Below are 23,315 nucleotides of genomic sequence, written 5' to 3'. Positions count from 1 at the left end.
AGGACGTGAGACGAGGCCGGCCACAATGAAATCCTCTAGACCACAATATGCCTTAAATAAACACAGAGGCAAACGAACAAAAAGGCGTTTATGAAACTGAGTTCTAATAATACATTGAGGCATAAATACTCATGGATGTGAGCGCTGTGCTGTGTTGCTCTCTCGCCTATACAGTCAGTATATGTGGGCAGCGAGTGTTTCATCTCAAAAAGAGGGAAATAAGTAGGGGTAGGCAAGTGTCGACCAGAAAAACAAAGTCTTACAGCAGTGTAAGAAAGACAGTATCACAGTTGCTGTCGATGTAGAAGTGTGTGAGAAAGAAAGAGCTACTTGAGCCCCCACTTACCCGCAGCTATGGGTGATTTCCTCTCATCCAGAAGCTGAATGGCAGTGCTGGCCAATACAACGCTCTTGTTTTCTGATCCTAAGCCACACATATAAAAGCACACACAAACACAGCACACGCAGGCACACACATATTAGAGTTCACATTAGATTCATATCACAATTCCTCATATTAGTTCTAACTGACCACAGGGTGATTGGAGAGAGAAACATCGAACATAAATACCACACAAATACTATTAGATGGCTATAGCTTACTGCCACAGTCCTGAGAGGAAGAGTGCATCCAAGGCAAGTCCGGTGAGTAAATAAGAGGCTTTCAGATCACTTGTATTAGCTGGCACTAATGGAAAGCCTGAGGCTAAGGACAGATGAGAACACATCCTCCCTTTGGAGGGGAAACCATTTTTTAGAGACATTGTTAAACTGCATAGGATTGAGGTGCCTGTGTGTGTGTGTGTGTGTGTGTGTGTGTGTGTGTGTGTGTGTGTGTGTGTGTGTGTGTGTGTGTGTTGTGTGTGTGTGTGTGTCTGTCTGTTTGTGTGTGTGTGTGTGTGTGTGTTCTGGCCAAGTCACTATGGAAAGGGCTGAACCTCTTCCTAACATATCTTATTTCAACCCACAGCAATCAGTCCTGTCCACAAGAACACAGCCCAGAATTAATAAGAGAGGAAGGGGAGGTAGAGATGCATGGCGAGAGAAAACGACCAAATATGGGTGAAAGAGGAAAAGAGGGGGTGGAAGAAATGTGAAAAGGGCTCTATCTAACACGAGTGGGTATCCAGTTTTATTTGTGGATTTAACAAAATGGAAATTACCTTATTGGAACTCTTGCCCACTTCACTCTCGGTAAACTTCCAAACAATAATTGGTTCATTTAATTATATTACACTAATAATAGCTAATGTAAGCAATAACAGACTTATCCCTAAAAATGAATGTGACTTTCTGGGGAGAATTGATTAATTATCTTTTGAAAACTGAGATTCACAACTAACCTGTGTTGAAAGGTAGAGAGTAGACAAAGGTACCAGGAACTTGCTCTGCTGCTCTCTTGTACCACAGAGGAAAGTGGTCGGCGTTGAACACCCCCTCTTTGTCTTCAGCTGTCAGGAAGTCTCTTGAAGCAGACAGGACACAGACGTGATGATGATACAGAGGATGCAAACATAAAACATAGTAGCTACTCATTTGAATCACAAGCGAAGAGACAATCAACACACACACACTTCTGAGCTTATATCTGTGTATACATACATTGAATACATACACTCAGCATACTTACTGGTTTGTAAGCTCGTCAGGCATCACAAAAAGATTAATTCTGGACAGGCCTGTTCGTGTGCCCAGGTAGGCTATCTCCACCCCTCTGTCAGAGTTCCTGTGTAGTATGACAAATACAGACAGTTACCTGCATTTTTGCACAGCCATAAGTTCATCATTAAAGGGGAATTATGGTATTTTAAACCTGGGCCCTATACATACATGTTTTGGTGTGTAAATGATTCATACTCACGAAAGGTTTTGGAATCGCTCGAGTAGATTGCCTCAGCTGGCAGCCGCGACATACCTGCAACGACTGCAATGCAATCCTTTGGGGCAACTCCGACCGTCAAAGCTACAGTACGTCCGCTGAAAGTGCTTGTTTTTGTCACTGACAGGCTGAGGTTGTTACTATCAGTGTCTGACAATAAAATAGAAATAAGATTCTTTTTGTAAGCTGAAGCACAAGACTCACTTAAGGAGAAGTCTTGCTCTGAAATATCTGCTGCTGGAGGGAGAAGACGGTGGAAGCTTGAGTCAGAGCTGGAGAGACGAGTTTGGAGTTTACCTAGAGGAATTGCCAGCAAGAATTTATTTCCAAAGTCATGGTTATCTATATTCGCAGAAATCGCTTCTGTAATGTTGTCAGTCACACACTCAGAATAACAACCTCAGCCTGTAAGTGGCAAAAACAATCACTTTTGGTAGATGTAACTTTGACAGGGGGAGTTGCCCCAAAGAAATCGATTGCAGCCATTGCAGGCGTGTCCTGGCTTCCAGCTGAGGCGATCTACTTCCAAAACTTTTGGTAAGTATAAATGATTGAAGCACCAAAATATTTAAATATAGGGTAGGGTTAAAAATAACAAAAAATCCCCTTTAAAACAGAACCAAAGCTTTAACAAGAGCCTTAGATTTTTGGTTTTCTGTGAAAGCAATTCAGTTTGTGTTGCGACTATATATATATATAAAGAAACAACTTTTAATCAGAGCATGGAAAAAGAAGAGTAAGTGACTCACTCAGACTTATTGAGCACGAGGCTCGTCCAGTAGGCCTCCAAAGGGGCAGTCACCACTGCGTCAAAGAGAACCTCCTGAATCAGCTCCTTGTCACCTAACAAGGTAAACATATATATATATTTTTAACACAAATCAGCCACAAAACCTGCACTGGCCCCTGACCATGATCTTTATTTAATTCTATGAGCAGAGAGAGGAATGTTGGGTTTGTAAAAGACTTTGTTACTTACACTGCAGGTCACCTTCGTGTCCACTGAGGTAGAGTTTGATTGCCTTTATCTGGGACAGGTAGCGGTGCTCTGGGTGCTCATCTGTGTTGCAGTATGTCCTGCAATATAACAAGGAAGGGTGATACGGACATTGGTTACAACTTATAAGAACATGTACCACAGACACTCATTTTTTAGATGATAATACAGCATGGATACCGGACCTGAGCCTGTCATATTCATGTGGGACTCTACGTATCAGACAGGGTAACACTAACTCAATGCTTCGGCCTACATTATCTGCACTGGGTTCAGGTTAGGTTCGGACGTAAAAAAAACTGCCTGTCGAGTTAGGGTCGGATGCGGTTACTACTCTTTTAGACTTGGTCGGGTTCGGACAAATAAATGTGGTCCAAGCCGCACTAGGTGATTATCTGCCTTTGATTCTAACCTCAACTAAAGCTCTTCCATACAATCCACTTGCTTTCAGTTACTTTTGCATTATAAGGCATCTATGATGAATAAAATGTGAAGTAAAACAAAGACGTTTTTCCCATTTAGAGGCATTAGTTTGAAAAGCGTTTACTGTAATTTGTTTAGATGTTGGTTCCCAATCGTGGTGACCACAAGTCATCAAGTGACACAAAGCATCAAGTCAAAGTCATGCAGATTCCAAAGCTGTTGTATAACTGTTGTATTGTAGTCAGATTCTGGATTTCTTTGATTTTTATAATCAGGGAGTTATGGTGGATATAGTCCAATCACAATGTCACGTAAATAAGGAATGATGCTATTGTCAGAACAGAAACATAGAGCAATGTCGATCTTACCATTCGTCTGCCAGCGCTACGTCATGATGCTCCAAGTCATGAAGCCCTGTAACAAAATAAAAAGCGTTTATCTCAAACTAAATCAGCAAAAGCACTCAATATGAACTCATAATAATAGGGGTAGGCATCTACACCTCAAATGCACACACTCCTAAACACACACACCAGGGGTGAAAAATGTGTTTTTTGAATGGATGTGACAGGTCTGATTAGATCAGGAAGAGCCAAGTCATGCTCAGAGGGCTCCGCATGATGGACATGTTTAGAGAAACACAGACACAGACACACACACACACACCGCCTCCACCACCACCACCACCACATGAATATTAACATGCATGAGGCTGGACGTGAAAATAGACACACAGAGGCACACATAGACAGAGGCAGACATACGCACTGTCAAGACATGGACAACACACCTAAGGAGCCGGTAAAGAAATATTTAACTTCCTGTCCAATTGTGGCTTTCAAGTTCATTATCGCTGCATTACTAATGAGTAGTGTGTGTGTGTGTGTGCGTGTGTATGTGTGTGTGTGTGTGTGTGTGTGTGTGTGTGTGAGAGAGAGAGAGAGAGAGAGAGAGAGAGAGAGAGAGAGAGAGAGAGAAATTGGAGAAAGAAAGACTAGGATTGGAAAAAGAGTTTTGTGGTACTTGTTCACTACTTTTTTGTTTCTATTTTCTTCTATTTTGTACTTATATATTATACTCTTTACTGACCTACACCATACAAATTAACATATTTTAAAACTACTTTGACAAGTTGGTTTGCAGATTTCAGATGGATACATGATCAGCTTATAAAATAGGTTGTATGATTGTTGATCAGCAGTATAAGGTAGGATGTAACTAATTACAGCTACTCAAATAACTTTTTTTTGGGGGGGGGGTACTTGTACTTCTACAAGTGTTTTTTCATGTCTGTAATTTTACTCAAGTGTGCATTACATGAGTACAATCTCAATTAATATCTAAAGCTTTCATCTGCATTCTTGAAGCCAATAACGCTATGTGATCACAAACGGGCGAATGAAAACCCTAACATGCCGACAAAAAAAACACAAAACTCTGCAGCAGGCCCAGGTTTGGAGAGGTGCCCACAACCACTGAGCAGAACAGAACAGGAGTTGGGAGTCACTCAGACTGAAGATTTGGAGAAACAGAAACCTCTTTGACTGAATGCCTGGAATTGATAATGCATTAAACATCAATGATTAAAACACTAATATGCTGAGTAGCATTTTGAGAAGAATACTTTTTACTTTTACTTAAGTATTATCTTAATACAAGTAGTTTTACTGGTAATAACAATCCTATAAAAAATAAAGATCTGAAAGGGGCCATTCTGCGCACTTTTACTAGTAATCTTTTAGTGATGTTAGCGTGGCTCCATCTATTTCATGAAGATGCACACTGAAGCTATAGACACTGTATATTTGAACGTATATTTGACACCTGCGTCAAAAGAATTCTGCATTTCATGTTCTTCATTTCAAACATTCACTGAAAAAACTTTATTAATCGAAAGAAAAATGAAACATGGCAGTGCATTAAATAATTCAACACTATTAGCATGTCAAAGACTTGCCAGGCTTGCACAATTATTAATAAATGAAGTGATTAATGACTGCAATCATTGGCAATAAATTATAGAGCTACTTATCCTAAAACAAAAATATGGCAAAGTATAAATCTAACCTATAAAAAATTTAATTTACTAAATGTACTATAAACAAACAAGTACATTATGCTTCTTATACCAGGACCTTTGCATTGTAAAGGCATAATATAATATATACTGTATATTATTTGGCATTATAGCTACAGTGTGATATTTCTACATTTTTCTTCAGTGAAGTATCTGCAGCTACCACCACTGTAGCTGGGTGAGACGTGTCAGCTGAGTGAGAAACACACAACACAAGGACAATGAAAGACTAAAAGTGAGTAAAGAAGAGAACGAATTAGGGCGGATGTCCTACCTTCCTCCACTGTGACATTCCCTCTGAAGAAAAACTTTCCGTGGCCTCTGGAAAGAGCTACCCCGAGACTAAATATAAGAAAGAAACGTTTCCTTAAATGACAACTCGCCATTCTCTGTTGTGCAAAGAAAACTGGGAAAATTGACGCTTCAGTTAATCTAAACTTAGTTCACTGCCCACAGAAAAGTATTCTTACCTGAAAGGAGTCCCCTTGATGTCTGTGTAGTAGTAATCATTATGCAACACCAGCACACGTTTCTGAAATAAAAGAGATTAATACATTCCATTATACGCTACAGTAAACAGCAGCCAGAGCGATGGTCGCTATCTGATTTGATTCCCTGCAGTCTGGCTCCATCTAGTGGTGCAGAGAGTACATGCATGCAGGGCAGTCTGCCACATGACCTGTTACTCTGCAGGCAGAAGTTTTTATGTTTTTTTTTTGCATTCTGAGTATTTTGCTAAGGTTTGTGAATATGCATGTGTGTGAACATATGAATGTGTATATTGATGCAGATTTGTATTTACATATTGAAAGCCTAATATTCAGGCTAATATATAATGCTCTTCACTAAGCTTTGAAAATGCAAAGAAGGCACACACACACACACCTGAATGCCTCACTCCCCCCCCTCTCTCCCTCTCTCTCTCTCTCTCTCTCTCTCTCTCTCTCCCTCTCTCTCTCTCAGATAGGCAAGTAGTAAAAGAGAATCATTGGGCTGCTGTCTCTCCCGTATTCAGCAACATGTGCTCGGTGGAGATAAGGGGCTCACACACACAGACAGACACACACTCGTGCATGCAGAGCAAACAAAATCTGAAAATAAAATCCCCAAGTCAATCCTGTACATCACTGTGCCAAGTGTAACAACCCCTTGGCAGAGTAGATTCTCCCTGCTGAGTATTTTCCCTGGCACCCCCTTGGGGACCATCGGAAAAGTGCTTGTTTGTGTGTATTCGTGCATATTCCGAATTTTGGATTGCTCACCCCTTTGTCAACACTCTTCTTCACCTCCATGGAGAAGGTCCCTGTCTTCCTGTTGACCATGGCGTTTCTCAGCTAACAGCACAAAGCACATAGCGAACTTAGACATGACGTTTTTATTGCGAGGGGTACTGTGATGATGCTTAGTGTAAATTTACAACAAGTGCCTCACCGTGTCATCCTTATCCTCCCATTCCACCTCCGACAGATCCACGCTGCTGTAGTTTGGCTTCCTACGCTTCTTGCCATCTCCGTACTGGACATGTAGGCCCATGTAAACACACATGCATGCACAGAGAGAAACACTGAAGAAAATGAAATACAAAGAGTATACTGCTCTGTGCTAGGGCTGCACATAATAATCATTTAAACTATCTATTAAGTAAAAGACCCCATTGAGACTGAGATCTCGTATGGGTTTATATAAAACATGAAACTGTTTCAAATGTACAAAATCAGTTATGATGATTAAATTAATCTCTTAACAAAAACAGGATATGAATGAGAATAATTTTAAAAATTCCATTAAAAACAATTAAAAAAACCAACTAAATTAGACAGATGTTTTTTCAGTGCACGAAAAAAATAGTTTCTCCCGGTCTTGGAATAAAATGATTGAACAGTTAATGCAAAATCACTTTTGATACCATTTATGCATGGACATCTACGTTACTCCATCAAAATAAAATTGAAAAAAAATATTACATCGTGATCTAATAATTTATGCATGAAAGGGCTAGATTTCTGTATTGACCCACTTCATCCAGAGTATCAAGCTTCAAAGTACACTGTCTTTCTCAGATTAACTTAAACCTAGGAACCTGCAGCACTTACCAGCCCTGTGTGTGGAAGGGATGTTAAATATGTGGACAATTTTGGGAGAAGCCCCTCATTAATAAATAGACGCCTGTGAAAAAACTCATATCTCAAATTGTCTGTCCCTCACCCTACTGGCCCCTCGAAAGCTCAATTATTGCATTTCAATTGTAGACAAACAGAAAGGTTGTGGTTTCACAGGAAGTTACGTGCGGTAAATATTTATGAGGTTGTATATGTGAGGTTGCTAGGCAAGCGGGCTAAGCTAGGCTAAGCGTATCTTGGTGGTAGCTTTACACTGAATGGACACATACGACGTAATATTCTAAAAGATGGCAGTGCCCAGAATATTGAGCTTATTAATGTGAATTGTTTATGTTTATGTGTCTAATGTACGTGTGTGCTCCATTCATCTGTCACTGAGGACAGCCTCCCACCCCTCATTAGTTGTTAAACACTGTTCATTAACATCTTTAATTAGGCCGCTATCAAACCATCTGTCTGTCTGTCTCACTGTCTGCTAACTCTTCTCTTCCACGTCTGCTCCGCTCTCATCCCTCCATTTTCACCCACTGTTGCACCCCGCTTTGTTACCCTGCACCTATTCTCACGTTAAAGCAGGTTCCTCGCTCTCCTCCGTCTCCCTCCGCTCTCTCGCTGCACTCTCTCCCCTCATCCTCTTGTGAGAGGAGTGAGTGAGTACAATGGAGTTAATCACAGCCATTCAGAAGCTGTATCTCTGTCTATTCACAGCACAGCGGAGGCCTGGAACACACTCTCCTCATCTACATACTGCCGCGCAGCCAACACACGCACGCTGCAAGGCACGTAGAGCACCCACACTTACTACACACCAATTTTCTACGTCAATCGTCATCTCAATGTAACAACGAAATCAGTAATTGACTTGACATGAACTCACGAGTTAGTATTCCTCAGTCGCGTGTACAAAATAAATTAATACATTTGAACTTCAATCTCTGCGCCCGAAAAGGGATTGTTATGATAATAAGGTTCATTTGAATGGTGCTGGAGGTAATACTCACAAGTGGCCGTAGATCTGGATGGGTGAGGATGTAGCCGTTGTTGGTGATTGCGAAGGCGTAGCCGTGAATGCCCAGCTAGGACACACACACAGACACACACAAACACACACACATCGAATTGACGCTTGACAAAATCGGTACCTAATTGTAAATCTGGGCTAATCAAGCTCTTTGTAACTGGCAGAATGTTTGTCTTTGTACTAAAACCTCACAGGACAGCACAACACAAGAGGGTGGCGTCATTCGTCTTGGACAAATCACACACTTTCAAATGTCAAAGCCTTACTTTACACGCAACCAAGCTTCAGATCTAGAAGTAAAAGAAATTAACTCAGTGGATGTGATGGGGGAATACTATCAGATGGCATTAGTATACAAAGTGTATAATTTTCCTGTTATAATTGGACTTGAAGAAGGAGCCATGAATAATCAGTGTCAAAACTTCAACAAAAACTCTGACTCATCCACTACAGGCATTCAATTACTGCGCTGTGGAGGTGGACTGTCATATGCGCCGCTATACGTTTAGAAAAAATCCTTTAAGCCCTTTGTGAAGATATAAGTTTTGTTGTGATTATAAAAGGTGTGTCTTTTATAGCCATTGATATCTATAATTATTTGTATGAGTAACTAATGTTTGGTTGAGCAGTATGCTCCTCACCTGTCATATTATTGCTTTCTTCTTTGGCTTGGCTGGCTGGTAGATGGTAGGGCTTATCAATCAACCCAGGGGCTCAGATGTGATAAGCAGTGTTGGTCAAGTTACTCAGGAAGTGTAATATATTACTTTTAACTTGTTACTTCATAAAAAAGTAATAATATTATTTTACTTATTAAATGCTATTAGAAGTAATTAATTACATTGGTCGTTATATTACTATATAACTTTTACATAACTATCATCTCTTCGACGATATACCCAGCAACAAGCATTTTTCATCTTATTCACTGAACGTCTCTCCACAACCGCGTCCGACGCCTCATTGCCAGCACCTGTGTTTTTTCGACAAGTTTCACATTGCTGTCCTGCTGTATGAGATGCTTCAGTAATTTATCAAACACGTTGTACCTTTCCTGCTTGCACAAGGTTTGCAATGCACATCAATATTCTTTGCATCTTTGACTTAGAGAAACTCAAAATAATGACAATAATTCCAGGTGTTGAAAGTATATCTCTCTCTTTAGTATATCGCTGTTTGCTGACCGGAGGTAAGCCCACAACATTTACTGCCAGCCAGCCAGTTTTCTTCTAGATGCACTTATGTCAGGGAATGAACCCTTGAGACCAATCACTCTTGACACAGCAAATTATGTTGTGAGCGGTACCTTATATTTGGGGATGGTCTTTAGCAACTCAGAAACAGGCACGTCCGTCCCAACCACGCCTAGTAGAATGCCACGGTTTCTCTGGAAACACACACATAACAGATGTTATGAAGTCGGATTTGAAAGGTTACTTACATAACATCGTCTCTTACAGACCCACTGTTTATGATTTTAAAAAAATCTGTTTATTACATAGTAAATTCAATTAGTGATGCTTTACTGTATTCTAATTTAAACTCCAATCAAACTGACATTAGCGTCTGTCAAATACAAAACATAATTAACCATTATTTCACAATTTGTGTCTATTGTCAGAAATCCTTTTGATTAATGCAATAAGTTATTGCACAGTTTTTCAATCCAACTGCAATTTTTTGGAGAAAAGAAAAACTAATTAGGGAAACATGATAGTAGTGACAGTGAATGTGCTACGGCTCTCCGTTTGAACTTACAGTCTCGTTCTTGGTACTGAACACTGGCATGGCGACTGTGGTCATTAGAACCGGACTTTGGCCATCCTCCAGCTGAGTGAGTCACGAGAGAAGAACAGTGAAAGAGAGCAATCGAGAGGGTGAGGAAGAGAAGGGGAGACAGAGGGGGGGAGAAGAGGGAAGCTAATGATGAAACGTTATACATAGGAAATGCAACTGCACAGCACATTACATGGCATCCCACGTATTATATGAATCATCTTGCTTGGTGACGCCCAGTGAGTGATTATCTCAAGCTGCATAACACTCGTTCCTTGAGTGGTGAACCTGATAGGAATTCTGCAGCAGACCTCGTCATATTATCTTCGTGCGGGACCCACAAAACTTCCATGACATGTTTTATTCATGTTTATTATTTGCCTTAAAATGTGTTCAATCACAGCCTGGCTTTGATCTCTTGCAGAATAAGCTTATCCAAAGGCAGTGCTTGTAGTTCGGATCTGGGTATCTTCTCTCCCAAAAGACTGCTGGAATAATTATGATATTTATCTTTCCGGCGGCTGTCTGTATCTCACGATGATCCATTAGAGATGAAAGCTTGACACTGTTATGAAGATACTGGAGGAAGGCTTCGCGCTCGGCAAAAACGTGGTCTGACCTTGCCCACTCAGAAATGTCGGAACTGTCTAAATGTCAGTCACTCACGCAGTTCATTTTCAAGTAATTGGTCCGTTAAGTGCAATATGAATCCCAGAACATCAGCCACAATTGTGTTAAGATAGATGGTGTGTTGAACAAGATCTGCTCTGCTGCAGTGACCAAAAGAGCATCTTTCTGTTGGATTGACTTAAATATCAGATCGCAGCACCATTTTTTTCTGATGGAACGTCTCCATTTTAACAATCCTCTTAACTGAACATTACATGCCCCCTGTACAGTCTCCTTCCTGCAGCGCTCAACCCCCCCTTTACCTCCAGTAATAATAGGTAATGACAGGAAACTGCAAGGATCCATTCTGTCTCCCTCAGACAGTGGGGAAAGGGGAATTGGTGACCTGTGCTCAGACAGCTGGTAATAGCAAATCCAGGACGCAGTATTATACATCAAAAAGAGAACACAGCACACCGAAGTACAGCTGCTGTAACAATGGACAGCCTTGCTTGCTGGAGAACTGGATCGATCAAAGGACAAGGAAAACGGGCAAAGGCTCATCTAAAAATACAAAATCTATTCCCAAGCTCAGGTCTATCATATATCAACGGTGTGCAAGCGTATGGACTGACGTTTATTGTGGATCCCCATGAAATGTTGTTGAGCAGCCTCATCAGATGTGTACTCTTCGTACCTCACTACTAATCTTACTTTCAGTTTATGTGCATTTGGTGAAAATCAAGCTTGCCCAGCTGCTCTGGGAAATGACATACTGTAATTAAGCAGATAACAAGAGCTGCGTGGCGAAAGGCAGCCAGCAACTGCATCTGTTGGATTCAAAGCCAACAGCACGGCTACAGAGGAAACTCACTCACCCTTCCCAGAGGAGGACAGACCTTTAAACCTGTGCTTCATTATCCAAACCCGGGAGATGAGAGAGGGACTTCCTTGAACCCTAAATGAGTGTCCTCCAACAGTAGTCCCTGAGGGAGTGCTCTGTATCTAGAATCTGACTTATCATACATAACCTACAGCCTCCAATGCAAGGTCAGGACTCAACGCACACTTGGGCCAAATCTGCATCATCATTGTCTCGCTTTGTCTGAACAAGTCAGAGCAAACAGGGTGTGTAAGTCCTTTCCCCTGCTGTGGGTCAAATAATGAAAAAGAACCTCTTCGGGCACTAACACACTCCCCGCTGACACAAATGCCCACACACTTACACCCCTCAGAGGGCTCAGATACACACCCCTGCCCTATGTTTGGTATCCCAAAGGACACCTCATAATCTAGGTTGCCATGACAAATTGTGTTCTGGTGGACGAGGTGACCCTCGTTTCTGCGGAGATCGGGTTTATGATGTTGGTGTGTGTAAGCCCTGGTGCCAGGGCCCCCTGCGGGCTCCTGGGAGAGCCAGAGTGTCAGACTGACCCAGTGGAGGGCACGGTACCTAGCACACATTTTTAATGCACAGGTGTTTTTGGGATATATCTACAAAATCTCACATTATCTCGATTAATATTGACAGTTTTGCTTTAAAATACGGCATTTATTAATCAGTCATAATACCTTAAACAGCTTACTGCTTCAATTTGTCATCACAAGGTAATCAGCTGCTCTCAGCTTTCCCATTTGTCTGTCTTCAGTGCAAAACGTGCACGTCCTCTTCCTGACTTTTACTGAGATTCTTTCTCTTCAAGTATTGTACATCCTTTCTCTCACCCTCCCCACACTTGTCCTCAAATACACCCCCACCCCCTTCCCGACACATTCCTCTCACCCCCACCTCCCTCCCACCATCCCTGAGCTCCAGTGTCAGTTCATCCGACAGAGTGGGAAACAAAGCCAAATGAGCCAGAGAATGATGGATGAAGCTGGTGAGACGAAGGATAGGAGGGAGAGAAGGGAGGGGGAGGGAGGGGAGAGTACAGGTGGGGGGAGGCAGAGGGAGACGCAGGGAAAAAAGGGGAGATATGCTAGGCCAGGAAGATTATTGGGTTGCACTGAGAGGGGTGGAGGAGGAGAGGAAAAAGATAGGATGAAGGGTACATCTGGAAAGATGATACACATCAGCCCTGAGACATAAATACCAGATGCTGATCACTTCCCTAACCCTGAGCCAATCCCAGGAGTTTTGCTAACTTCTTATCAGACGCTATCAGACATCATAGGGTGTGTGAGTGTGTGTCTCTCTGCCACTGTCTGTTTTAATTTCAGGGGACTGTTGTGGGTGTGCGCTCCCAGCACCCAGGCCTGAGCTGTGCCGGGGTGATTACATGCGAAGAAGCAGTGCAGATTCCTTGCTAATCCCAATTATCATGTCTGACAATGTGATATCTATTTCGGTTTTCTGCTGAGCCGCTTCGATGTCAATAAGCTCGAGTCTATCACACTAACAGTACTATGTCAGACATATGGTCTGCCAGCTGTCTAATGGGACTGCTCTGTGCTCAGCTCATGCTGACGGGGGGGCCGAGCACTCTGCTGTTCAGCCTTCATCATCATTGTTATGATTATAGAGCTGCTTATCTCAACCCACATATGATTCATAAAACACTGAAAAATAAAACACTGAAAATGATAAAAAAGGCATCAGAACAGATCATCCCGCCAGTCATTATAGGCTATTGGATTTTCACCCAGAAGAAGACAAAACAGCATATTCTGTAAGGATTCTACCAAAACAAATAAGACAGGCAATTTTGTTTTCACACCAAAATCACACAGGCACAAGAGCAAAAAATATAGCCTCACATTTACACACATGATCACACTGCCAGCCCCTGGAGATACTGGTGAAGCACGGCCAACACAGCATCACCAATGATCAATGAGTGTGAGCGTGTGCAAAGACGTGTGCTTGATTAGGCGTGCAGAAGAGAGCGATCAACTGAACCTATGACAACCACGATGCATGGCTTGAATCGGGTGGTTGAGGAGCGACACACGACACTGACACAAAAGAAAATGCCATGGGTCAGTATGGTAGTTAGTTCACCCAGACTATGTCGTCGTATCGCGGAGACCAGAGACCAAAACTCACATGCACATGAAATGCACTCAACACAGCACAATACAGCGATGACCTCACATCAGAATTTTTTTTTTTACCTTTTGAGCTTGGGGGAGCTGAGGAGAACAGATTAAGGAGGAGGGGAGGAGAGAAAGGGTCAATACGTTTGCGGATATGTGTGAGAAAGCCTTTCAGTGCAGTTTCCACTGAACGGAGTGCCAGCACCAGTAGGCGCATAAAAATCCACTGACATTGACTTTGACTTTAAAAACAGCGACTGTGTCAAGAGAGGAGAGCTTTATGGCTGGGAGGGTCACAGCAGAGGAAACAACACTTAAGCTGTTACTGTTGAGTCAGTGTTGGGTGGATGTACTTTAACTGTGATAAATGGACGGGGACAATGAGGGCAAAGAGAACAAAATAAGCAGAGGAAAACCAAAAAAAGGTAAAATGAGGGTTATGACAAAGATCTCAGAGAGAAAGAGTCCATTTCCTGCATGTATTGCCTTTGTCTCCTCATATTTTTGAAGCTCTCTCTCACGTTTTCCATTCAGAAACAGTGGAGGAATATTGGCTGCTGTTTACTCTTTACAGCCAAACACATTAACTTTAACAAAAGAGAAGCATGTATGAATACTGTAGTATATTGGGTTTGTATTAGGGACAGCAGAGGATCCTACACTGGTGTTTTAGCTGTGATACTGTCTGCGCCAGAGAGAACTATAAAGCATGTACAGGGGATTTAGCTATGCATGTGATTATCTGAGTGTGCTGAGCCCCTATTCACTGCCATTTCATAATACGTGTCTGGCCAGGCTATGAGGTTGAGAGATCAGAGACTAACTCACCACTGTGCCCCAGTATGTTCGACTCACGCTACACAACTCCCAAACACACACAGGAGGCTCATTGACTTAATGGTTCCATCTGCTGCTCACACACACTTTCACACATCCAGTGACATACAAAGGCAAAACACATTGTCAAGCCTCTGCTTGCGTTTCTTTGCTATTATTCTCATTTGGATTATTTAATTAATTAGAATCCCAAACATATAAATGTACTTTTATAATCAAAGTGTATTATGGATTACAAGGACAGTTCACCCCAAAATCAAAATGCATATTTTTCCTCTTACCTGAAGTGCAGTTTATCCATCTCGATTGTTTTGGTGTGACCGATTTGGGAGATTGCTTTGATGTACACTGCAGAGTTTTGGGATATTGGCCATATCTGCCTTCTCTCAATCATAATGAATTATTGGAACTAGATGGCACCCGGCATGTGTTTTGCATAAAGGGCCAAAAAAATACATTTTAAAAAATTCACAAGCAATGTCTCTTTGCCGAAATCATGACCTGGTTGCTCAAAATAATCCACAGGCAGTTTTATAATGGAGCTATTTTCATTCTATTAAAGCAACCCACCAACCACCAGGCCTGCATCTGCTCATGGATGACAGGCTAACTAACTAAGCTAACCAAACTAAGTGTTACAGCTCAGCCGAAAAGGAGGCCATTAATGGCTCATGCTGTCACAAGCAGGAGCCTCTGATCCATGAGTACATGTTACACTTCCTTCTGCAGGTGATACAGTTAGAGGGTGTGGTCCATAGGAAGAAAACAGTGAAAACTACATGAAACTGCCCCTGACAAGATCTGTGGTTTATCTTGAGTAACTGGGTCATGATTTCTGGAAAGAGAAGTTTCTCTGAAATCAATTTCTCTGAAACAATCGAGATGGGTAAATAGCACCACAGGTAAGAGAAATATATGCATTTTTGGTTTTAGCGTGGACTGTCCCTTTTAGTTGAAATCTTTGACTTGATCACAGATTATTCTGGACCCATACTGGCACAACCCAGCTGATGTGTGTGTGTTTAGCGAGTACTGTGGGACCTGGAGTCCAGTGCCATGTGAGAGACGTCATTGTCAACTCACAGTGCTGTCAATGTAGGCCTCCGTCCACACCGTGTCGTGCTCCTGGTCGATCACCTTGGGGCGACTCAGCACGTGCAGATACTCCATCACATTCTCCTGCACATCTGCCAATGTGGAAATCTGAGTGAAGTAGCCTGTTGGGCAGAGAGAGAAAGAGAAAAGATGATGAATCACTTAACTAAGATGCTGGCAAACAATGCAGAGTGAACAGGTTCAGTCTCGTCACTCACTGTGCTGCCCAGAAACAGAGATCAGAAATACAGTCTGTGTCTCAGAAACAGTTTCACATTGCAGCAAATCCAGTATAGGCTTGGCTATGTGAGCTTTTCCAAGCCATTGCTCCAATTTCATTTACACTGACGCCAAAGCAGAAATTACATCTGGAATACAGTACAATACAGTATGGTAGGCAGCAGATATTTGCCTGATGAAGCAGAGGGAAACCTTGACACACGTGTGAGGAATAGCTGAAGAATTCCCTGCAGTGATATACAAGTGAGAGCAAACCAGAATGGGTTTGTGAATGGGTAAGTAGTATGTAAATGCACAAAAAAAAACCATCTCAGTTAAACCAAATGCAATGCCATTTCCTACGATGGTAATGCTGCCATTATGATGCTAATGTGCATGTGCAGGAGGGAATATACTGTTATCTCAGCAGGGGGTGGACAGAAAGAGGGAGAAGAAGAAGGAAGAGAGGAATCAGGACAAGAGGAAGACAGACGGAGAGAGAGGACAAGAAGTGACACAGAGATAGGGGAAAAGAGGGGGACCACCACATTTCCAGCCATCCGTAAAAACAGCAAAGTGCCTTCATCACCGTGAGGCAGTCAAGGAGAAAATCATAGCTGGAGGAAACAGATTTTTGGGGTCATTGTTCCCGGCAACGACCTTTACTCCACAGGGAGAAGAGTTAGCGTCTAGACACAGATCTATGAGGGATGCCGAGTATCCTCTCCAATAGCTACAGTAAGGATAAATCATTGATAATCTCATTTTAAATCTGCAACCATAAAAAAATTAACTAATACAAAAATCTCACACCAACACTGGAAACATTAAAATCACACAACTACTGCAATCACTATGGCAACAAGAATGCACTTGCCCCCGAACTTGACCTGGAAGTGAACCTTGACAGATTCCTCCTTTTCATCCTCAGAGACATTCTGGTCCAGCTATTATTCCAGCAGACAGTACAATGACAACACACACACACAGACTCACGTCGCACACAAAGCGAGCTGCCTCAGTCTAACTGCATCGTTCATCACAGCAGTGAGTGAAGAATGACTGCTCCCTCTGGAAGGCTGAGGGCGTCCTTCGGGCTGAGCCACCGGGGCCAGCGAGATGAGCCGAGTGGGGAAAAAAATGAATGCTCCCTGCTTTCAGTGACATGTTGCACCTGTCGTGCATACAGCACAGGACAGCCTCAGCATGGTCTGGTCAGGATGAGGGCATTAATTTATTTAAAAAGGACCTTGGTTCGGGTGATATGTAAGCAAAAATACACAACGAGGTGTCACGGTACATGAAAATAATGGACGAGGTGGAGGCGAAAAACCCATAAGATTCCAAATCCATAGACATTAAAGAGAACTTCACTCTGATTTCTTTTTGTGGTCAACTTTTGAATTGAATTATTTGTCCCATGAAAAGCGTTGTATACAAGGTATTTGGTTGGTAGCCAGTCAAACCTAGCAGACGCCAGGGGAGCGAGAGTAGTGGAAAAAGTGTGGCTGAAGGCGTAACTGTTTTGGTCAAGACCTTGATGGACAATGAACGATAACCTTCATCCCTGAAGTATTATGTTTCAGTCTGTGGTTGCTGAACTGAAATCAAACTAGGCCTGCATAATTTATCGTTATACGTAATACAAAAGGAAAATCACACTGTTTTCAACTCATGGCTAATCTACAAGAGAAGTCTGTCTGATATTACATACTTAAGTCGGATTTATAGATATAATATGGGAGTTTGTTTCTTGTGAGCGACAAACAGTCTGTGTATGCACAGTCAACCACCAATCACATTCATTCATGATCAATTGTTTGACAAAATGTTCTCCCAATCTTTTTAGAATGATAAATTATTTCCAAATAGAGCCAGCAAAGTTATCTTTTCTTCATATTGCAATAAATTTAGCAGAAAACCAAAATATTCCAGTGTTGTTTTTTTTCCAATATAGTGCAGCCCTAAACCAAAATGAGCTCAATGCACGGTTGATAAAACAACAAAAGGACCGGAGTGGACCTACGTGAGCCAAGAATCGAGTGAGCGACACTGCAGGGAACTGGTGGAGCAATGGCGGAAAGTTAGTCAAGCTCATCCAACTTCAGTTGATTGGCAATATGTGTGGCCTGTTAGTAGCTGGTACAGCCATAAGCGTTAACGGTAATTAAATCCCACAGTCCTACAATTATTTCAATTACTTTATCATTACTCCATGTGCTGTGACACTTCACAATTTTCTATGCGCCACTCAAAGGCAATAGGGGGAGATTTTGACATGACAGCCTTTGGTGACATTGCACACATGGTAGTTTTTTTTTCACCTGAGAAACTTCAAAAGCAGTGAAGAAATACAACCAAATGTTCTGTAGAAGACTGTTCTGCACAGCTCCTGCAGGCTGGAGAGGATGTCGCCTTCACAAGTCTGAATCATCATGCGGCATACGAACACACACACGCACTTAAGTAGCGCAACACAAGCGCACACACGACGGTCTCATCATCAGCACTAACACCCTCAAACTGACTAGAGTTCTCTGATATCACTTCGAAGTAACTGTGGATGCCCTTGTTCTCTTATCTACACACACATACACACACAGCTAAAAACACATGCACACCCCTTCTGTGACCTGTGGCTCGCCTGTCTTATCTACGGCTGCCTGAGGAAATGGAGCCAGACTGTCTCTGTCACCCACCTCCAGGCTAAATATAGAACCTGAAGGAAAGTGCTCTACGCACTGAGACAACCATGACCACACACAAAGCAGCTGGAGAGTGGTGTATCGTCGAGATAGTTTGGACTTTAGGCTTAGAGGAAGATGTAATGTGACATATCTGGTCTGTGCAACTGGCACCAGATGCCTGCTGTCAAATACATGTGCTAATACTGATGAGCACTGACAAACACATGTCTATGTAACTGCATGCACACGCACAGACACATACACAAACACCCCCAAACAAATCCTGAGCTCCATAATGTATTCGTTTTCGCCCAGCTGACAGCAGCATGCAGCAACTTTCTTCTGCAAAAAGAGATTAGAAGGGGAAAAAAAGTACAGCAGTGGATGCATGTGTTGTAAGATCCCACCTTTGTTAGCACATGCCATCCATTTCAGATTATCTGCGAAGGCTGACTCTCGACCAATCAGGTAAGGGAATATGCGGACCTGCAGAGAGAGAGCAGATAGCTTCCGTCAGTCATTTTAATCGCATTTTGATAGGGCCCACCACACCACCAAACAGAAGATAACACTGCCAAAGGCAGGCAGAAGACTCATTCTTTATCTGCCAGTGATTAGCAGACCTTTTCTCCTTGTTTAATAAAGTCAATTATGGACTCATGAAAGCCTGAAATTTGTCTTTTAGATCTTATTTAAAGTTTAAATAACTCAAATCAATATTATCAACTCAAGAAACGAGACAATTAAGGATTAACAGATAGAGGTTTCGAAATAAGATGTCGATGTCAAGAATCTGCAGTTAGAATGAGCACAAATCTGTGAAGTAAATATTGTGAGTTAAAGAAGCCAAACACAAGCTTCATGTGCTCAATCCACAAAATCTTTTAAACTCACTGCTGCCAAACCCATTTTTGCCCGCCAGTACTCAGTTGGCTCTAGCAGCAGGTGTAGTTGGCAGGTGTGTGTATGTATGTGTGTGTGAAGAGCAGGTTGCTGGATTGGACCAGATGCAAGCCTCTGGGGGCACAGCTGCCATAGCTCCCATGCCTGCATTTTTCACTGCCTCCCTTCACCCTGACAGCCTGTGTCTGTTCGTATTTGTGTTTGCGTGTATGTATACAGACATGTGCGTATGTGGGTATGTGTGTGTCTTTATCTGATTTTGGATGATTGGCTCTCAATAGAAGGGTCTGAAAATTGCAAAAATATTATTTATATGTGAATGCCATTTCTTTTTTGATGAATACTTCTGTATTAAATTATATTTATTTCATTGTTACTGCAGCGTGTGATAGATGAACTCCTTATAAATCATAGCGATTGTAACAGTTTCTGCTGACAGAGATATAAACTACAGACAGTTAATTCTAGGCTCTCATTTTCTAGTATGGATATTTCTGCTCTATTGTCAGCTGTAATGAGTTTCACTGTGAATAAGTGCAGTTGTCAGACTGTCATTTTTAAGCCGCCCTCATTATCTTCTAGACCGTAATCATCCTCTATTCATACAAACCTCAGCCATTTGAATAACATTGCCAAAATGACAGGAAAACACAACACAGTCAATATGATAAAAACTGCCCCATGTAGAGCTACGGGTGAGAGGTGTCACAGCGGGGCTTTCTATTTATGTTTTATCCTTCACTCGTTACCAAGTTGGAGGTCAAACTGCAGCGGGCTGGTTATTAAATATTGAAGAGGTTTACAGTTGAGTTAAGTTCAGTGGAGATAAAAACTAGTATGGGCTTGAGTCACAGCATGCAACCTTCAACCTACTTGACTGCACAAATTGTACATAGGCAGGAGTAAAACTACATACACATACAAAGGCACAGACATGCAAGTATATCTGTATGTATCCATGCGCGCACAGATGCACAGGCATGTACGAGAGAAACACATGTACAAGTGTCAGGCTGATGCACGCACTGTACAGTCGTTTAAAACACCTTTTTTGTATAAACATATGCAGAAATGTTTGTTTGTTCACGCTCCTACATTATGTATTCAGCACTCAAATCAATAATTCATTAAGTTATTCTCCAGCGTAAACATTCATACAAACGTTTAAAGCGATTCTGTGAGGCTACACGTGTTTTAATGTTCCGGGTAACATAGTCACAATTCCCACTGTTACAAAATAAAAGAGGGTTAATTGTTCTGATGTTAATGGTCTCATGCAATATGTAGCATAAACTAGGGCCAGACAGGTCTACCGTTGGTTATAAAAGCCCAGCTGGTTTCAAATCTAGGTCAGCTTGAATTCATTTTAATTGTTTCTACCGCGGTGGTACACAAGGCATTCAAGCTTTTAAACATTAGAAAATCAGTAGACCCTGATAACCCTGTGACGCACTTGCTGAAGCTAGCAACTGATTTTATTTCTCCTTCACCAACACATCTTATTAATCTATCTTTTCTCTTTTAATGAAATCTCCTTATCTCAAAGTCTGCCTTTCTTCTACTATTACTCAAAGCAGGTGAACCATCACTTTTAAAGAAATACAGGTCCAACTCGATCACACTTGGCAAAGACTCAGGAATTGCTGATAATCACTTTTAACAAACTTCAACTTTTTACAAAAATAATATTTTATCTGAAAATCTATCTGGTGTTTTTGAGACTGGTTTTACGGGAGCAGGTTGAAGTGTATGTAAGAAATACACAGTGAGTTTGTGTGAGAGGACGGGCTCTGAGCAGGCTGGAGTCTTTTCAGAGGACATGGTTTCTGATCATAGTGGTGGATTCCCAGGTTGCACTACTGACTCTAACAGATGCAGCTCAGGGAGTACCTCACACATATCAGGTCGGGACACAAGGCCACATGGAGACCGTCACCCTGTCTCCTCGGGCTCATGGTATCACCAGTCTAGGTTGTTCTTCTGGCTGACACATGTACAACTGTGCCTCTCGTTTGGAGTCCGCCAGGCAATGATGGTTAGCCCTTAACTATTGGGACAACAGAAACAATGATGGCAAAGGACGGGCACTGGGTTCTCATGATGCACTGCCAAATGGTGGCAACAGATAAGGTATGGGCAGTGCACAAAGGACGGTGCACAATCAGGCATGGGCAAGGTTGTGTGTAGCCCAGCATATGAAGCTGAGAGAAGTAGATGTAGTGAACGATTTTTCATACCTTTACCTTCAAGGTCAGCCCATGCCAATAAGGACGGACAACATGCAGCATCTGTTTTTGTTTAGCTTCCCCTTTCCTCTGCAACATGGCCCACATTTGTGGCTATGCACCACAAGCCACTACAATCAGTGCTGGTCTGTGCAGAGATTTTGGCATTGTGGCCACTGTCCAAACTGCAAATCATGTAAATGCTCTGGCTTAAAAATCACAAAGAAATCCCTTTTTTTAGACTAGACCCATATGAACACACTCATTTTTATGACATTTCAGTGCAGGCCTAAAGATACTAATGTGAAATAGCTAAAGAACTTTTTTCAGTGCGACCAGCGAACAACTTAAATTGGCATGAATCTGTGCCATCTTGCAACACCATATCCTGTTCTCATAATACATTGATGGCACAACCCAGATTTTTGTCCCCGAGCGTGGTCCATGTGCCAAACACAGACAATCTGTCAGAAGCTCAGGTGTCTGTGGAGAGCCAAGCAGGCTACACTCTCAAGCCTCGATTCCACTGGGCCCATCTCTGTGATGACACCACCAGGAGCACCTCAGAAGTGGAGCGCTGTTCCTGCTTCATAATCTTTTTTTTTTTGGGAATCTTCCATGGGCTATGTAATTAATGATGATGTATTAAGGCAAAACTGGATCCTGAGTCTGCAAGGGGTGTTTTATTTTGAAAATTGACCAGATGCTCTCTGTCGTTCCTGTCTGACTTCCTGCTTCTGTTATAAATAGACTACGCGCACATGATCTACGGAGCAGAGTCGAGACCACTTCAGGGACGCTTCTGAAACACACCATGTTGGACCTGGTGGAGCCACAAGCACTGTTTAGAATAGCTGCTATCATCCCTGGCTGGAGCGCGATGCAAACGGGCCCGGAGGACTCTGGGCTTCAGGTGGTAAAAAGAATTTTTGGCGCCACTACAGACAGAAAGTGGCCAACCTTTCTGAGGGAGACAACCACTGCTTTTCTAATCAATGCCATATGTTTTCCTGTTCTCTTTCCCTATTTCATTATTTGGCACTTTAAAAGGTGCTGAGATTCCCAATTCACCGGCAATAATTATTCCTCATTTTATTTTAGCGGGTAATTCTTGCTGGGTTTGATTGTATTTGGCTCTGAACTTCCACTTTAGGCAAACGTAGATGCATAGCACAAGCTATTATATTAAAACAGCATTTGGTCTCACACATGTGACCAAGCGCCAGGTGCTCTTTGATTAATTATTCTCTGGTTGTTTGTAGCAGTTTGTCGCACTGTGCTTAATTGCTCTGTATTGTTCTTCATAACAGAAAAACAACCTAAAATAAAATGTGAGACCAAGTGAGACCTGGAAATTAAAGCTTTTAACTGCCATGGGAACAACTGAACAAATCTTCTGTAATGAAAATGA

General features: G+C 42.1%; 1 protein-coding gene across 2 annotated transcripts in view; it reads right to left on the bottom strand.

The window, feature by feature from the left end:
* Nucleotides 1-23,315, bottom strand: part of cacna2d3a (calcium channel, voltage-dependent, alpha 2/delta subunit 3a) — a 120,428-nt gene that overhangs the window by 32,195 nt on the left and 64,918 nt on the right. The window contains exons 11-26 of one of the 2 annotated variants that reach the window (XM_084366107.1): nucleotides 19,184-19,262; nucleotides 15,859-15,992; nucleotides 14,017-14,034; nucleotides 10,276-10,347; nucleotides 9,824-9,904; nucleotides 8,498-8,572; nucleotides 6,808-6,891; nucleotides 6,639-6,710; nucleotides 5,847-5,908; nucleotides 5,651-5,718; nucleotides 3,668-3,713; nucleotides 2,859-2,956; nucleotides 2,629-2,722; nucleotides 1,631-1,726; nucleotides 1,344-1,465; nucleotides 347-424 (exon numbers count right to left, since the gene is read on the bottom strand). In XM_084366107.1, coding sequence (XP_084222233.1) covers nucleotides 347-424; nucleotides 1,344-1,465; nucleotides 1,631-1,726; nucleotides 2,629-2,722; nucleotides 2,859-2,956; nucleotides 3,668-3,713; nucleotides 5,651-5,718; nucleotides 5,847-5,908; nucleotides 6,639-6,710; nucleotides 6,808-6,891; nucleotides 8,498-8,572; nucleotides 9,824-9,904; nucleotides 10,276-10,347; nucleotides 14,017-14,034; nucleotides 15,859-15,992; nucleotides 19,184-19,262 — 1,279 coding nt within the window. The remainder of the gene's footprint in view (nucleotides 1-346; nucleotides 425-1,343; nucleotides 1,466-1,630; nucleotides 1,727-2,628; nucleotides 2,723-2,858; nucleotides 2,957-3,667; nucleotides 3,714-5,650; nucleotides 5,719-5,846; nucleotides 5,909-6,638; nucleotides 6,711-6,807; nucleotides 6,892-8,497; nucleotides 8,573-9,823; nucleotides 9,905-10,275; nucleotides 10,348-14,016; nucleotides 14,035-15,858; nucleotides 15,993-19,183; nucleotides 19,263-23,315) is intronic. The other variant, XM_084366108.1, reaches the window with a different exon arrangement.

This window comes from Pagrus pagrus (assembly GCF_965226575.1).
Source record: "Pagrus pagrus genome assembly, chromosome: 11".
NCBI classification, from domain to species: domain Eukaryota; kingdom Metazoa; phylum Chordata; class Actinopteri; order Spariformes; family Sparidae; genus Pagrus; species Pagrus pagrus.
This window is presented reverse-complemented; position numbering and strand designations above follow the sequence as displayed.